This window comes from Trichoplusia ni, chromosome 14, assembly GCF_003590095.1.
Source record: "Trichoplusia ni isolate ovarian cell line Hi5 chromosome 14, tn1, whole genome shotgun sequence".
In the NCBI taxonomy this organism is placed as follows: Eukaryota; Metazoa; Arthropoda; class Insecta; order Lepidoptera; family Noctuidae; genus Trichoplusia; species Trichoplusia ni.
This window is the reverse complement of record NC_039491.1, coordinates 6,191,499-6,210,017: the sequence shown is the minus strand read 5'-3', so window position 1 is coordinate 6,210,017 and position 18,519 is coordinate 6,191,499. Positions and strand designations below refer to the sequence as shown.

At 36.5% G+C, this 18,519-nt stretch overlaps 2 protein-coding genes across 9 annotated transcripts; one reads left to right on the top strand and one right to left on the bottom strand.

Annotated features, from left to right (window-relative positions):
* Positions 1–6,152: 6,152 nt before the first annotated feature.
* On the top strand, positions 6,153–11,378 carry LOC113500814 (homeobox protein ceh-30-like). Its single transcript, XM_026881711.1, has 4 exons — positions 6,153–6,190; positions 6,725–6,903; positions 7,795–7,908; positions 11,008–11,378. The coding sequence occupies exons 1-4, from the start codon at positions 6,153–6,155 to the stop codon at positions 11,376–11,378; spliced, it is 702 nt and encodes a 233-aa protein (XP_026737512.1).
* Position 11,379: 1 nt separating this feature from the next.
* Positions 11,380–18,513, bottom strand: LOC113500555. Of its 8 annotated transcripts, XM_026881389.1 has the most exons (8): positions 16,878–17,158; positions 16,485–16,570; positions 15,929–16,117; positions 15,462–15,659; positions 15,006–15,211; positions 13,621–13,832; positions 12,876–13,129; positions 11,380–12,516 (listed from the first exon to the last, which is right to left on the bottom strand). In XM_026881389.1, the coding sequence occupies exons 3-8, from the start codon at positions 16,096–16,098 to the stop codon at positions 12,390–12,392; spliced, it is 1,167 nt and encodes a 388-aa protein (XP_026737190.1). In that variant the 5' UTR covers positions 16,099–16,117; positions 16,485–16,570; positions 16,878–17,158; the 3' UTR covers positions 11,380–12,389. The 8 variants fall into 8 exon arrangements, with proteins under 8 accessions (XP_026737190.1, XP_026737192.1, XP_026737193.1 ...); XM_026881391.1 differs by lacking the exons at positions 16,485–16,570; positions 16,878–17,158 and adding an exon at positions 18,181–18,513; XM_026881392.1 differs by having other exon boundaries at positions 13,621–13,829; positions 16,485–17,158.
* Positions 18,514–18,519: the final 6 nt, after the last annotated feature.

Here is an 18,519-nt window from a genome sequence, read left to right as displayed (position 1 = left end):
ATAATGCTCTAAAAATACGAATGTAACCCAACACACGTTAAAGGCAAAACTTAATACAGTGAGTAGCAAACATTTTTATTCTGTGGCGTCACGTGACAAGGGTCGCATTGTCGTCGAATTGGACATGCTTTGAATCAGAGGGTCCAACTGTACCTGCCTATTGAAATAACTTTGACTTAGATACTCTGTTGTGGCGTGATGTTCTTTTATCAGATAGGCTAGTACACCGGATAGTAGACAATGGTGATGCTGATTGACGTAAGTTTTTTTTTCAGCACAGATTTCTCATGATGATAATAAGAAGTATGAGTATCAAAAGTGTTTATTTTTGGAACTAATATTATAAAAAGTTTTATTCTAAACATTAATGTCTTATTTCATATTTCAGAGTTTATATTTTATATCGGAAAACCACCCAAGAGCCAGTCGTATTTAACTAGAATTATAATTTATAATATGTATAAAACCCACAATCAAAAATCAACCCACATTTTTTTTCAGTCATAAATCAATACATTTCAATGATTTAACTCAATTTCATCTATAACATTGTTTCCGCCTTTTTGTGGCTCCAATTTAAAACTGCGCATTGAATTTTGCAGTTCGGAAAATGCACTGAAACGTCTCACAAATACCCAGCATAATAGGAAAACAAATATGAAATATGTGAGTTTCTGAAGCGAGACGTAGCGAAATTCCTTGTCGTCGTGTTTCAATGCGTCGCTACAATACCGAGGCAGATACCTACTAACTCACATAGTAGCGTGGATCATAACATTTCCGACGAGCTATCCATATTTGAACAAAAGTCGAGTTTAATGTGTAGAACTAAATGTATTAATGTACTAATCTATTCGAATACTAAAAAATGGTAAAGTTTTCTACTTTCGTATCGGTGTAGGGTTAGTCTCATGTTGTAATGAGTCGATTTTGGAATAAGTTTTCGTTATAATATAACAACCTGCACATTATTCATTAATGTGGAGGTTTTGAACATTAGTTTAGGAACAGTTTTAAGTAGTAACTAAAAATTTTGTTTCTGAGTCGCGGGAATAAAAAACTAAGCTACTGTGTAATGAGTACACAGAGATTCAATTGTTCTGCTTTTTTCTGTACTTTTTATTCACCTTTAAGCTTACTACTACTATAAGCCAGAAAAATGACTATAAACCCACATAAAGTTTATTTCGTGTTGCTTAAAGAATCATCTGATTAACCGTATCTCAACTTCATAACCCGAGAAGGAAACAAACACATCTTATGCAATCTTGCCAAATTTCCAACTGTCGAAGTTTGCGGCAAAATTGCGAACAAAAACAAAACTCTGTCCGTCTCCAGTAAATACCTACATTATGCTAACGACTAGTTTTACGCTTCGCGGCGTCGCCCGCGGTTTACCCTTTCACGGGTTGAGTTACTAAACAACAGTATTTGCCGACGACGCCTTTGATAAGAAAAACCGTTTCCAAATGGCCAGGGATGATTTTTTTTTTATTAAATAGATAGAAAATGTCCTAGCGAAAGGTTGTTTATAAGGCATGTAATGGATTTTTATTAAGGGCTGTGATCAATGACTTTATCTTTAACCAAATATAGTTTGACTTAAGTAATTGTCAGACATGCGATATTCTAACCGAATAACGTTGCACTGAATGTTCATGTGTTTTATTCAGCAACTAAATTTCAAAAGTTTTTGTGTATCACATACACGCAAGACCTGTTTGACGCATTTTTCAAGATGCAGGATCATGTCGAAGGCTGGCAGCCCTACATTTTTAAAAGTACATTGCCCATTTCAACACCAGACAATACATATATGTAGTTCTATCTCTACAAACAGGTACGTACTGCACGTAGGTACATTTCGCCGATTACCTTCAAAACGTTTAACATGCACTTTACAAATTGTGCGGTACAAGTGGTCAGCTCTTTGCCGTAACGTTCACAGTTCCAGGCGTCATTAAGATAAAGTTTCCATTAGCTGCTTCAAACATCTAAAGCAGGAGATGGAGTGGAGCCATTCTTTTTATCTCCCGACACTGACACAGCTAAGCTATATGTTCTCCTTAAAATGTTTCTTTACAACAGTTTTCTTATTTAGTTTTTAATTCGCTTTAAAACTAGATTTATGGTGTTTATCTTTATTTAGCTTTAAATCAATTTAAATGCTTCGGTTGTTGTTCTACGTAATATGTTGACATTGCGTGTTTTCAATTTTATAGGGGCTTTACCTTTTTTTCGGATGGAAAATCATTAAAGTTAGTACAGACGGAAGCATCGTTTAAATAACCCAGAGTTGATGTTCCATTTTTATACTTTCTTTTTTTTATCCTCAAACCTAGAACACAAACATTTGGGCGTCTATCAAAAATGACGTCACGTAAACATCGAAGCTAAAAATATAAAGCTATTAATTACGCATTACCATCCATATGGATACCATCCGATTAATTTACGCCGCTCACTAAAATTAGATTACATTTATTCCTCACTTTATATCCGATGAACGTGATGCAAAAACTTGTTTATTTTCTCTATCAAAAGTAAGGTAACGGGAGATTGTTGTAAGAGTTTACAGTCTGTCATTAAAAAGCTATTAACTTTAATTGTTTCTTTTTTTTAATCCCTAATCCTACCTTATAAAGAACTTATTTAGATCGACAGCGAGGAGTATGCAGTACCTTAATTATAGGCCTCAAATAGTAAGTATTCAGATCTGACAACCACGTCTTGAAGTGAGGATGTTGCAAGTCGCCATGGTCTGCATGGTTCAGCGGTGATAGTTTTTTACGCATACAAAACAAGCAAGGGATTTGAGCGAGGGATGTGTCATGAGAGGATATGAGCTAATCCATACCCGGAGTTTGTTGCCTTCTTAACGCGTTAGCTCAGGCTGAATATGTTTTTACAATCTTAGCTTAGCCTTTTAATGGGCTCTTAATGGGCGCAGGTTTTTCATCCGAATCAAAAAGAAATTTAAGCCCTCAAGATTCAAACTAAGAGACTTTGCCGACTCAAATCGTAACTCTACAAATGACGTCGATTGCAGAAACATATAATAACAATATAATAAATGCTAGATCGTTTCGCTATTGTTTCCTCTCAGCAAAACGGTCGGTGGTCCCGTTTAAGTGTGATTGCGAGCTACGAGAAAACGATAACCACCCTCTTTAGTCCGTCTGCGATGCGCCGTTCTTCATACCGCCCAATAAATATACGAGAAGGCTTAAGTATAGCTTTTCAGCTACGTATAATAGTACGATAAATAAAATTTAAAAAAGAAGAGGACGATCCCATTCGGATAGGGGACGAGAGTTCAATAAGGATTGGCAATTATAAATTCTTTTAGTAAAGAATTTTTGCACCCTTTTAAACATCTGTCACTTTCCAGTTTCAATTTTAAGCAAGTGGAAGTCTAAAAGGCAAAAAACTCTAATGTTATCTACTAATCAATCACTTTTTTTTTATCTAACCTCTATGTATAGCTAACAAGAATACCCAGTACCCAGATTGGAGAAAATGGAAGTTTTAAAGCCGTAAAACCAAATGATATCATGCAGCCGCATAATTATAGTAATTAAGCAATTACAGAAAGATACACTTTCGTTTCAGTAAGCCAAAAGATATATGAATGTAGTAGCTCTACATTCATATATCTTTTGGCTTACTTACATTCATTAGTCGAACAGGCACATACCGAAAATTGAAAATGCCGATGACGTCAAGAACAAAAATATTTTTTAGTAATAAACATCTAAAGGTTATTCCTTACATACTGACAATAGCTGTGACAATAGGTACCAAGACTAGAAAAGCGATTACATGACACCTCATTAAAACTTAGTAACTGATCGAGTTTAATGAGGCGCCAAACACAGATGGCTGATCGATGACCGCTGAAACAAAAACAAAGACATCAAAAGTCGAGTCCATTCGAAGCTAAAAGTAAGAAGTTCCAAACAAAGATTCTAGGTATTGTTTGAAAACTGATAGTTGGATATTTATTGAAAGGTTACGGTAAAGGTTACGTCATTTTAAGTCAGCGAAAGTTTTAAAATATTAAACTCCATTTAAAAGTATACTTGGGTACTAGACAGGTAGGCGTCTGATAGGGACTTGAAATATGACTATGAAATAACTTACATACCAATTTCGCATAAACGATAAGTTACTTATACAAGTATGGTGATAATCACAGATTAATGGGAATTGACGATGATTTAATTGTTAAAGTTAGACAACTGCTAAAATGGGTAAAACATTTCGATAGTCTTTATACATATATTGGTTTTGTAACAAAACGGGAAGGCAGCGACATCTAGTAGAAACATAGATAAATAATAGAGCACAGTCAAGAGCTTGATGGGTTGGAACTTCGTACAGTGACACCTAGCGGTGGAAAGTGTAAACATAAGGAAAGCTTGCTACAAAGTAGAGCGCTCGTGGGAGAACTTTTGAGGGTTTGTTTCTAATACTGTTCGTTACCTAATTCATCAAATATTGTCGAGATAGCGCTGAGGATTCTTCATTGGGAAAGATCGGATATTCGGATGCTGAAGAGTAAAAACTTGCACAATCTCATCAGGGCGGTAACATAGAGAGATAGTAAATGAATGTAGTTAGTAAAAATTAAAGAATATATTTTTTCATATCAGTTGATGAAGAAAAGAATTGTGTAAAACTATGTATTTGCAAGAATAGGAATTGCGAAACCACATTAAGCAAGAGCGGTCATCAATGCTCAATCCGTCTACGACAAGAGGCCTTTAGCAAATAAACATTTATATTTCAATCAATGAGAAGAAGGCACGTAATTAATCTCAGCATGCCAAGCTAGCAGGATTTTTTGATAAGATTTGCTCTGGAGCCCCGGTACACACTTGAATGAAGGAACATGGGTGGGTTTTAGTTAAAGGCTGGCAATTCGTTAAACTCATCGAAAACCGGAAGAGTAATTTGATGTTTTCCTACCCAATAAATCAATTCTAAAAGGTTCTCAAAACTTAAAGGGTCACGTATCATGTGCATGGATTCGACTAAATTCTGCACAATATTTAGGTATTACATTTCTCTAAACAAATCACTTGCTTAGTAACACAAGTCTGGTGATATAACGGAAATAATGTTGAAACCTAGATATATTTAAAGACGGATAACGATGAACAAGATTCATTGGTTAACTATATTTCAGCTTAAAATTACCTTTAAATCTCTCGAGAACAATTAATTTTTGATATTTTTTTCGAGTTCCGTACGCTTACCTCAAAAACTAGAAATGGAACCCTTATTGGAAAACTTTGCTGTGTTTCCATTTTTCACTTCCGGCGCTAAGCGAACACAATTAAAAGGTGCAGCGATTCTTTGACAGAAAAGGGAATCAAAGCTTACAGTGTACTTCCCTTAATCTTGGAATAGCGCCTTTTTGTATAGATAAAGGAAAATTCGCGAAGACCGTCAGATTTTAAAATCAGCTACAAGCTATCCCGAAAAACATGCGTATCTAAAACATATTAAACAAATAATTAACAAGACAGTCCTTTCAGGCTTTAAAGGTCAGCTGCCACAATAACTGTTCCAAAATGTTTGTCTGGTAATGACTCATTCAATAAAGATGAGCTAGTTCAGCTAACCTCTGCATCGAAACTTCAATAGTACCAGATTACTTCTTCAATTTGTTTAGAAATACAAGAAATTCCAATGTGTTGCTTTAGAACGCTATTTTCTTTAACGCTTTCCTGCTTTTACATTTAAGGATATATGGTATTTTGTTCTAAATAAATAGGTACAAGTATAAAAAATTATTATACTATTAGTTTTATAAGAAGAAATCATGATAGTGAAGTGTTGTCAAAGGTGAAGATAACTTATTTTAACGACAGCTAAGGAAATTGCCTTAATAATACTTTATTAAAAAGGACCCTTTCCCAAAAGTACCCCTAAAGCACATAGCATTAAGCATCTCAGATCGCTTACCAATAAATCACTTAAATCTGCGACATTAATCAAACAATAACTGGTGGAAATAGGATCCGCACCTCATCATAAGCTTTTAGAGATCCTTTGTGAGCTAAAGAGCTCTGACATAACGTGTTATCAAATAAAAGAAAGGTGTGAATTTTCACAGGCGGTTATCGTGGCCCCACCTACTTAAGATGGCGCTATCCCCACCTTCCAGCGACCAGCCAGTAGCGTGAGAGCATCTCATCTTGTTCATACCTACAGCCACCGCGGACGATCTCTTGGCACCACCTATTTTCGGATGCAATTATCAGTTTCCGACGAACGCGAAGCTAAGAAATTTAGTCTCAGTGTTGAGGTGCGTGTCATACATTCGAATGATATTTTCAGTGGTCAATCTGTAATAAGAAACAATATTTTAAATCATGATAAAAAAAAAACAAGTTTTAGGTATAACAATGGATACCACCGATGACATTTCAAGCACTTGCGAAAACGAACGAGTCTCGGCAGTGGAAAAATCAGTTAATAAAATATTATGTAGTGTTGAAAAAGATTCCAATTACGACTGTGAATCGGAAACGGAGTATGACAGCGAAAACGAAACAATAGATATATGTGATAATAGTGAAAACTCAGTGCGACACAACAGTGATAATATAAAAAATGTCCCGCTTTTAAATTCTGATAAAATATGTTTTTTTGATCAAAACCAAGTGATATTTCCCACTAAGTCATTTAACAATATAAGAAATTTGTGCAATAGCAGTGATACATCGTCTAATAGTACAAAATATGCTGTGAATAGTGTGATACATGGAAAGAGTAAAACATTTCTTATTGACAGTATTTTAGGAAATAATAAGAATAACAGTTCTCAACTAGTTAATAATTTGCAACAACACGATACTGACAACGTAGAGGAAACGGCCGATGAGCATAATGGTAAGTTTTATTTCCTTAGTTACTTATTTCTTATTAATTTTCGTTTTAGATCACTAATCTTTTGTTAAGTAAAGTAATATTGCATTTTTTCGGTTCCGAAAATGAAGGAAACAAACGTTTGCTTTTAAAATACTTTTTTTAATCAAAAGATAGTACAAGATGCCAAACATTGGTTTTATTTGTTTAGGTATACCATAAAAATTCTAAGTTATACAAAAAAATACATAAACTATAGGAATTTTAATCTACAATTTACAACAATAAACCCATTGAAAAATAACTCAATATGGAAAAGTCTCATGACCATACGAATGTTACCAAAATAAACTTTGTCAATGCCTTATAAAATCACAGTTCTAATAAAAATGATAAACTGGAACTCAACATCAAAATTATAGGTTCAGTGTCTTGAGGCCGCTGGCACCGCTCGTATATTTCGAAAAACATCAGATTTAGTTTAATCGGTGTCATCTCTAATATCCGGTCAAATATCATTTTTTTGGCTCTAGGAGACTAGAATTCTCTTTCATCTCATTAATAATGTCTTACTATCTATTCATCACCTACTAGTGGCTAGTAGGCTAGTTACTAGATGTAACTAACTGTACTGAATTGCATATTAACAATTTCCATATTTTGCACCACTCATAAAGAAAAACTCTTTGGGAGTCCTCATACTTTTGGCTACTTCTTGGCAACATGTAAGGTTATCGATTTGATATTCTAGGTAAACTGATTAATCCTTCGGTGAACCACGATTAAACGCAAAACTTGATTTCAAAGCACGTCCTCAGTCTAAAATTTTAATTCATCGAAAAACCATTTTCCCCTGCATTATCCTATGTATCTGTAAAGCATTACGAATTTTTTTTAACCTGATTGATTTTTCAGTGTCGTCGACATCAACATGCCCGGACCTGAGTGCTTTGAGTGATGCAGGTCTGCTCGCCGGGCATGCCTACGCGCACTGGCTGTCGACGCACCAACCCTCCGCCGCTCTATACGGTAAATTATAATAATCGTAAAATAAACCAATACCTCGAAAAGATTTTAACAGATGCACTCGAGAACGATATTTGCTAAACGATGTTCTAAAATATCTGTAACATTGACATTCCACATGAAAATTAAAGAGCCTACATAACTGGAGCCTATATATCAATAAAAAAAAATCCTATACCAAATATGTACAATGGCGGGCTTAATAACTCTCTACCAGTCAACCAAGTAGTGGTGTAGAGCAACCCTACCATTACCCTAAATTAAATAGAAACGGGAAATAGGTACTCTTCTTACATCAATTTGAGGTTCTTAAAAAAGGGTGTTAAATAAACAGTATGCAAAAGGAGTGATTTGTGCACGATGTTCTAAAAACATTGGCGATATGTTTTCTTTTGCAGTACAAAATCAAACTAGTTTAGCTCTTTTGTCCATCATTTACAGTTTATACCGATTACCGTTTTCTGGACACCTACGGCATACATCGCCATCAGCGGTCTCTACCATTCTCAATCATATCTCGCATATTCTTTGTATCTTTCCGTCGCATCCGTTCTGTTTATACCATTTGTCAAGTCCTAGAACTCCATGATCATTGTTAACTTTGCAAAATAAGCTTATTAGCTTCCCAGATGAAATTTATCAATTTGTGGCATCAAACAGAGACACAAGCCATCGTGTTGTAAATCAACGATTCAATATACACCGTGATTTTTTAGTCCTCTTACAAAAGCGGCCCAGTTTATGTATCCAATGACTAGAACACGCTCATGATTAAAAAAATAGGTATTTATGGGATTTGAAAAAAATTAAAATGCAATTTTTATTCAATATTATGATGCTATTCGTAGTTTTTTAGAAACACAGCTCTGTTGCGAGCACGGTCCGAGCCTTGTAACAATGGTGAGGGGCGCGGGCGGCGGTGTTTTTATCATTTGATTTTATTTTAGATTTTTCTTGTTTAATTTATCTTTGTACTTATTATCTTAGTTGATGATAAAAAAATAATATATATTTTTTTTTTTTACGTCGGATACGTGAACTGGGCTCCTTTTGTAAGACGACTAAAAATCACCGTGTATTTTTGGAATTTTAAGAGAAAAGTATATCTTCTGTTTTGATTACACCCTCAAGTGAAAATTCTAGACAAAAACACTAAAGTCGTGATTTATGCACCATCTACCATTAAAATCAACAAAATGCTGAAATCATTTAAGATGGATATATTGATTGCTTGGATTCCATTATGTCAAAAACCATTGAACGCGACTAGCTCAGAGATCTTGGGTGTCATAACAACACAACAACGAAATAATGTCCGTGACACCCCAAAAATGATCAGAGTGCAATTACAATATAATTATTTACACCGCATGCGTGTTAGAATCGCGTGCGTACCTCGTAACGCGTCCGGTGTTACACTTCGCACGCTTCTTTTGCACGCAATCAGCCTTCTAATATGAACCATCAGATAGTTATCCATTAAATCTTATTACAATTCCAACAACTTGCGTATAAGTAATTTATCATTTTAGTGTGTTCGGTTGTCAACATTGTATTCTCTTAATAAACTTTGTCAAACTAAGTACAAATTGAGTTGCTCTTTGCATGATTTCCCTTCAAAGAAAGTTATTATAAAGTAGAGAATTGTGATGAATCACGTACATGATTTATACTTTTGTCATAAACTACGCAAATGAAGATTTACGTAAATCTGTATAGGACCAAGAATTTTGTCATGACATGTTTGTTGGTTTACAAGCTAAGAAGAATTTCGGTGGCTATAAAATTAGTGTGAGTGTGCAACTTCCGGGAATAGCCCGGGGGTCTGCCTTGCACAAACTTTCTATGTCAACTCATGTACGACACGACAACATACCGTTGACATTTGACATTCTTTTACTCTACGAAGTTTATAGGGTGTCATTGAAAACTCAATCCTAACAAAACCTCAAGTCACGATATCTAAACGAAACTTGATAAATAACATCGTTTTCGTTACAAGTCGACACTCAAAATTGACATTCGTGACTTAGCTCTATCATTAAACACACGAACAGTGTGAAGTGGCTATTACCAATATAAAAAAGAGAATTATTTGTATTACGAAATATAATAAACACTTTGCGAGATGATAACGACAGGAAGTGGTCAATAACAGATGATAATAATTTGTAAATCTGTGAAGATATTTAATTCAGTGTTGCACGCAATCTTAAAAACTGGTGTTAACACGTTTGTTGACCGTTCTGACTAATTGTAACGTTCAACAAGTTAGTCACACATAGCGTTATGGTTCGCGCGATTAGTACGAGGGCACATTCGTCGAAATGTCGCCAGCCGACGGACGGTGGTCGCGACTTCGCACCGAGGTGTGGGCAAACAGCTGCCGCGACGATAATTACCAACAATGCTCTCGTGTTTGTCCATCGCCTTAACGCGGACCCCGCTGTGATCGAACTATATTCAGAAACCGAGTTTACACCAAGCCGAACGTACCTGGAAATAGTGACAGTCAATATTTTAGTAGACTTCATAAAAATCCAGGAACGGATTTATAACTTACCTGAATTTAACTTGTAGTAGTTAATTAGGTTCACATGAAGTTTGCAAATACTTAAATTACGAAGTAACACAATTTTGACATGAATGCAAAGTGGCTAAAATTAGAAAATCTAATCATTTTAATTTTTTCTTTCTGTAGTAATGCATTATACAAAAAAAAACACCACTATTTTTTGGTATCGAACTTTAATTAATTCATCCCTTATTTGAAGTATGACCTGAATAATATGTATGATCGTAAACGCATACGTAAATAGTTAGCAGTCGGTTAGCACGGCCATCGCACATACATCGACCACAATGCGGTGTTGACACGCGAGATGTCAAACTGCGCAGGCGAACCGCAAACAGACTGATTGTGTTTATAGCCACTTAACGAGAGCCTGTGATAATTCCGATTAGTGTTCGAAAAAACTTTACTACGTATTTGTTTAAGCGAGAGCAGCTACTTTGTAAATGAGGAATGGAAGCGGACGCTTTCAGAACTTATAAACGATGACTTTATATTTTTTTTAATACAAAGGTTTGTTTTTGTTATAGATGATAAAAATAATAGAAGGCCACGACGGGCTGGGCCAGAGCGCAAGCCACGGCAAGCATACAGTGCGAAACAACTTGAGAGATTGGAAGCTGAATTTAAGATTGACAAATACTTGAGCGTTTCAAAGAGGTTGGAACTGTCAAAAGCTTTGGGCCTCACGGAGGTGCAGATAAAGACATGGTTCCAGAATCGCAGAACGAAGTGGAAGAAACAATTGACTTCCCGTCTGAAAATCGCCCAGCGTCAAGGATTGTTTCCGGGACAAATTTTCGGGCACACTCCGCCGGCTTACTCGTTGTTAAACCCTTATGCGTACACCCCTCTGGGTTGCGTCTTCACACCAGTAACTCTGCCGTCTTCTCCACCATAGAACAGTATTTCCTAATGTAATAGTATAAGATCTCCCTTGAAACATCAGATGAAGCTTTCATGACGCAGCGCAGCGCAAGGACATCGCTTCAAAAGCCCATGCTTATCAGAATGCTACAAGGTCGGGTTAAAAACTAAGTAAGACAGTATTTTTCTAATTATTATTGTATTAAGTACATATATTCATGTTAAAAATAAATTCTCCGATCAGAAAGCCATAATATAACAAACAGCACGTAAAACAAATGTTATTTTATTATTAGTTGGACATTTTATTGTTTTATTATTTTGCTCTTCTAGCTTCAGTCATGTTCTATTTTGGTTTTGTTAATAGCGTGTTAACTATTTTGTTTGTTGTACGAACAGTACATAGTTACTTAACTTGCCACTTTTGTCACTTCATATGTATCGTCCTAAATCAATGGTGTGAAATACTTCATGCAACGAATATTAATGACCGGTAGAAGGGTCTTTAGCTTTCATTTTGTGTCGAAATAAAAGCTTCGACAGCAAATACCATCATGTTTACCTAACACTTCGTAACGAACTTTTAATCAAGATATTTCATACATTCCCTACCTTTAATGATTAGGCATTAAGTTTAATGTAATGTTAATTGGTATTATAAATGTAAGTGTAAATACTTAGATGTTATTACGTTAAAGCAATACAATCTGCAATAAAGTATTATTATAATCATATGATTGATATTTTTTTTTGTCTAACACCAATGATTTCTCTACATAACCTAAGGTAAAGTGGTAGTTTTACAAAACAATACGGTTGTTACATCAAAAAGTATGTATGTATAATGAACTTTAATTGACTTTATAATAGTGGATTTTTTTTCTTAAATTGCAAAAACTGGATAGCAATGAATATTTACTTTGGAAAAACGTAAACAGAACAAAGCCAACAAGAAGTCGAGGCAAATACTAATTCTACAAGTAATTCACATGAACAACGAAACAATCAGAGTAGAAAACAAACAAATTAGACACAAAATGATCAATCACGTATCGGTCACTCTTGCGCAATGTGCGGGCGGGTAGTATTCGTCGCAGTTGGCACCGCCCAGGCCCAAGGCGGCCGCTCTGAGCGCGCCCAGCGCCCCGCCGCGCGTCCACGCCACGCCTGCACTGAAACATCGTGATAATTTATAATATGTACATAATGCTAATGTTGCCGACTTATTATTGTATCCTTTTCTAGGTTTAATGTTTTGTTTAGCTTGTTAAAACGTCTAATCGGATAGGTAAGTATTTATGCCAGTTTTTTTCTTCTATTGTAACCAGAGTCCTAAGCAATTATCAGATTATTTGTATGAATTTTAAATTTGAGGGAAATCTTTATCTGTGATTCTTGAGCCTTGTGCAAATAGAATATTTTCGTAATTGAACATTCATGTTGTATTTTAAAACTACCGACTCTTAACAGTAAAAAATGTCAATATCGAATCATTGTTTAGAATTAGGTAGTATAATATAATACAACATACTGCCAAACTGGCAACCAATACCAGTTGCCGTCGCGGAAATCCCTCGCCTTCTTATTTCCAACACATAAAGCTCGGTACAGACAAGGTGTTGACCGCGGACGCAATGCAAGTAAGGCATAACGAGCCATCAAGTTCACCGCGGGAACTGAGGGCCGCTGCTCATGTGTGTCCCTCTTAAACCGAAACCCGTCGTCAACGTTCACGGTATCGCCGCTGTTGTCCACCATCTGCATAACTTGAGGTTGTTGGGGGTTCTGTAAATATTTATTGTATAATATTTTATTTCCTGCGCTTTGGATGAAAGCTTTACACCCAAGCCTCTAATTGCTTGTATCATATTAGGAAATCGAATTTAAAAAAAAATGCAAAAATCGAGTAAGCGTTAATGAACAGCAACCAGCAGGTATGCAGTAAGTAGTGTTTTGGTGTGTTTTTCTATCTGTCTGCCTTTCTACCCGGTAGCTTGTTTTGTAGTAAAGATGAATTATACCTGAGTTTGGTACGACTTGTTTGATAAGAATCTGTCGAGTCATCTAAAAGTTCTTGAGGTTGAAGTTTTTACTGACGGACTTATTTTAATTTTATATATCTATTACATGTTAAATTCAACAGAAACCTATGATGTAGACTTCTGAAAATATTGTGTGAATGGGTGGAGATTTTCACACTCTTGAAAATCTGCACACCTAAAGACCGATCAATTTCTACATTTCTACTCATACCTACCTTTAGGTATCCTTCTTACCATGGTAATACACATTAGGACTTGGAGCACGAACATGCCAAAAGACAAAAAGGCGATGCCAGTGAGTGATATTTCAAACAGATCCGCGAGACCCAGGCCGTGACTGTCACGATCTACCGCGTACTCCTCGACGACATGGGTCTGTTGCACCCCCGAAGAGTGGTGGTACAGCGGCGGCGGGGGCGGCGGCATCGAGTACTCGTAACCACCACCTGGAAGAAACGCGGAACAGACAAACTACGAAAACATCTGCATAACTCGAGGTCTTGCCTTCTCACATGAAAAGCACTTAGGAAGCGGTGAAGGATGGGTGAAACTGCGTACTGTCCAATATAAGTTGACCTCCAATAAGTACTACTTAGTAGTCTTATTTGAATAAATGACTTTTGATTTCGAGTTTGGTCAGTCCACGATCAAAGTCTTCTTTAAAGTTTCATTGCTATCAGTCGCATATTTGTTAGTCGACCCCGACGCTGTAGCTTATGATTAAGGACTAAGGACTCCGGTTGGGTCTGAAACTAGTTGGGCAGTCCTGATAATTACGCTAGAGTAAACTTCTTCTCATTGTATTTTGTTATAGGCCAAACCTGTCTAATAACTCTATAGTATACTATATAAGTTGTAGTGAGAAAATCCAGCAATCGTAAACAGATCGTGACGATCATGCAGCGAGACTGAACACGCATCGAGATACAAGTTTGAAATGTAGTAAATTGTTAAAATTTATTAAAACCTACATTAGCTCTTGAAAATGTTAATAAATAACTAGAAATGCTCAGAAGTAAACAAAACTACCACGAGTAGCTGGCTAATATGTTTCGGTCAAATAAGTTACATTTAGCCTAGCAACTTTATGCGTAAGAATGGTCAAGCAATTTTGGACGATTCGGTAATAAACGAGATTCCTGTATATTCGAAGATGTGATATTCGCATTATTAAATAATAGCTATGCCCCTGCGGTGTGACGCGCGTTTAAATTTTTGAAACAATGATAACGAGTCCTACATTCAAATATACATACCTATTTTACAATACAATATTTTAGTATGTATAGAAGGAGACTTAAAAATGTATCTAATCACCTATGGTTCAAATTTTTGCACATGGTCGAAAATCAACCCACAGAAAACACAAAATCGGCATAAAATCCATCTTATGTCTTAATCCAGATTTTTAACTATCTTTGTACCAAATTTCGTCTAAATCCGTTCGGCGATTATTGCGTGAAAGAGTAACAAACATCCATACATCCATTCATTCATACATACTAACTTTCATGTTCATCATATTAGTAGGATGGTATGACTATAGTGTAACACAGGCAACGGAAAAAAATCAGTGTTAAACGCTCTATTAAGTAAATTAAATTAGTTTTCTTTCTTACTATACTTAGACACATCATGCGCCGGTACTCCAGAATTGGCATAGCCGGTAAATGGCTCTGTCCCTTCATATACCTCATAGCCATCTCTAGTCTGCAGCGTCGGGGTTTGCCCTGACCCTGGTGCTATAACATCTGAAGTATTACCCACTCCTGCGGCGCCGGGGTTGGGATTAGCGGTATTATATACGTCATTGAATGCCGCCACTCTGGAAAAAAAATTCAAAGTTTATTCTGGTCTCATTCTATCTAGAGAATGATTAAGTATTTTCCAAATATTGGCATTTTATTTGATCTAACGCGTCCTAACGCAGCACATGGGGACGGTATTTATTATGTTATTGTGAATATAGAACACGGGTACGGGTAGATTTAGTAACTATTAATATTTTTTCTAGTTCAACAACAGGAGACTCATAAGTAATTTTATTATAGTTCTATTAATTAAATAAGTCATACTTAGCCAGCCATTCATGATAATTTGCGGATCCGACGTCAAACATAACGTTATTCCTCATATCTTGTTTCCTCATAAGACTGTTCTCTTTTCCATCACTAAACGGTTTCCCGAGCCTGTCTTGTAGAACATTCTTTCCCATTTCTTCCAATATTTGTTCAGCTATGTAATTCCGACATTGGTATTCGTTCATCATTTTCCTGCCAACAAGTTCATAATTTACTCGAAGTAACTGTGAATCGACTTTTAAACAAATTTACTGGCTATTTTTAGCAGTACCATGAATAATTTAGCAATGGAATGCATGTATGAATCGTGAACTTCATTGGATTAGGAAATCGGGCAACGAGAAAAATAAATTAGGAACAAATCCGAATGTTATGGAAGATGGTAAAAATAATACATGCTCAGCTAGTTAGAAAATGAAATAGTCAACGATGAATTTAAGCATAGCGATGTAGCAACTCACCTATGGAAAGCCAACGTTGAAAGTGCTGCATCGATTGATCCATTTACTGGTGGTCCTACCGCATCAAGTACAGACTTATTTGTTCCAACGCTCTCACCTTCCACCATAAAATACGTGGGCATAAGATCAGAGCGAAGAAAATCATTTACATTTAATTCATTTTCAAACATTGAAGATGATTCACCAAATCTATTTAAAATGATACACCATATTATCACTACAAGCATTTTTATGGACAAGATGTCTTACTCGGGACAATGTGAGCAAACAAATGTCACGGTACTAGGTGCCTACCAATCTTGAAGATTATACGATTCATAAAGCGGAAAATGGTCTGGAGATGTAAGTTGAATTTGTAACTGTAAGTAAACGCGTGATCATATCTGCAGTGAATACAGGTGTAGTGCTAAGAAGCATGGAGGGTTAGTGGTCTAAGTGGCTTCTAAAATTAAATAGCATTGAGGTTAGTAACGAGCTGCTTCTAGGCTAGTTTGTGTCTCGTAATCCGCGATTAATAGACAGTTGATACCTTCACGAATTAAGGAAAGGTATTTACATTTACATTATTTTATAGAGGTGCCAGAATTCATGTTTTTTTATAACTAACTGGGCCCGCGACACGTGATCTTCTTCCTTCTGTCCCTATAACATCGTCTTTAATTGAATTAAGGCAGATTTTATTTTAAATCAATTAATTAATTGCAAAACATGTTTCTGAAATTAGCGTGATCAATATTTAAGCTCTGAAATCCTTTGTAGACCATACAGAAAGTATTGTACAGAAAAAGATATAAAAATACGATTTCATTGTGTGTAACACAAAATTGATAATAATTAAAAGTTTTAAATGCCTTAATAAGGCACTTCACACTTCGAATTAATTGCCTGGGACGAAAGTAATCGTGTGTTACCATTACCCGCTACTCTATTATAAAGCACCCGAACTCACCCCCTGTTGGTCTTTAATGCCTCTCAGAGGTAAAAGGATCCATTGTTGTATTACAAATGTTCGGATGTCATATCAGTGACGTTTGACGTGAGAACAAACCACATTGCACCCGCCATTAAAAACCTTTTTATCAGTGGTGGGTTACGGCAAACGAATTCGAGTAAGTTTAGATTACCGGTAATATAAATGAATGCTTTTTAATTATTCTTTAGGGTGCGACTGGTAAAAAAATTTGAACGAAGGATTGTAGGTGTATTACTTAACCACTAGCCGAACTATTTTATGTTACCTAAATATTAATTATCTTCTGGATTTTCAGGATGATCATTGATTGTAATCACATGTATGTGCTGTGCAAAACTAAGTGAATTAGGCTATTGCACTATGTGCTCCTTTTGTCAAGTTTTCACCCAATTTTATCTCTCGGGGCGTTTGAAAACCATAGATACATGTTTTTTTTTAATTTCGTGATAAAATTAAACATATATCTGAACCTATGTATGTAAGAGTAAACAATAGCAGTTTGTGGCGAGCTGTTAGTGAGCGGCAAACCAACGAAACCTAATACTGTACTGCTGAGGGGGACTCCCAGGTCTTTCTTCCCGTAACTGGCTGGCTAGAGAGGAGTCGCCTTCTACTACATGCTCGGGGTGGAAGTGTATAATTGTTGAATAACGAGAATACCCACTCCGGGACTGTTTCGCACCTCTCTGCACCCCTAACTGACCTCCACCACTCGCCTTTACCTTCGCGATCATCACCTACAGCGCGCGACAAAATGAACTTGCAAAGCAGCGGGGCCGCCTCGCGCAGCACGCTTAGGTACTGCTTATGCCACCTCCACACGTAGGCGGATGCGTCTGCAGACGTCGGCGGACGCTTCCGCAGATGAATCTCTGCGAGCCGTCCACACGTATGTAGGTCGATCAGTCTGTGTTGGTTCTCGTCAGATGCAACACGTATGCACGCAAAATGGATATGGAGACCGTACCTGCTGCAGCTATTTATTTATTTAGGACCTACAGTAAACTCAACTCAATTTGTTAACTACCTACAGTTAAATAAAATGAATGATTCTTGTTCTTACAAAATGTTTATTTTTGTGGTATTTATTATAAAATTCCACAGGAAATTTTCAGCTTGATACATCTCCAGGAATTTGAATGTATCCTAAGTTTTTATGCTCGCCATTCCGACAAGAAAGAAAGCCAACGCAAGAAAAAAGGTTAATATCACGCGTGCACTCTCATTCGCTTCCCGTTGAACACTGATGCGTCGCCAGACGTGTGGACAGACCACTCACTCGCGCCGGGCGCTCGCGCCAGATCCCTTTGATCTGTGCCACAAAAACCGACAAACGAACCGACGGATATGTGCCGGACGCGTCTGCCGACGTCAAATACCTACCAGAGACGAGCAAATCACCCCCTCTACACGTCGGCGGACGCGTCCGCCGATGCCATCTGCGGATGCATTCGCCTGCGTGTAGAGGCGGCATAAAAGGAGGATTTATCTATCTTGCAAGAATATCTTTCATAAAAATTAATGAACTCTCATAGCTGATAACAAAATTATTGTAGCATATTTTTGGTATCGACTTTTACATAATACTACAAAAAATTAAGGAAAATAAAAACACAAA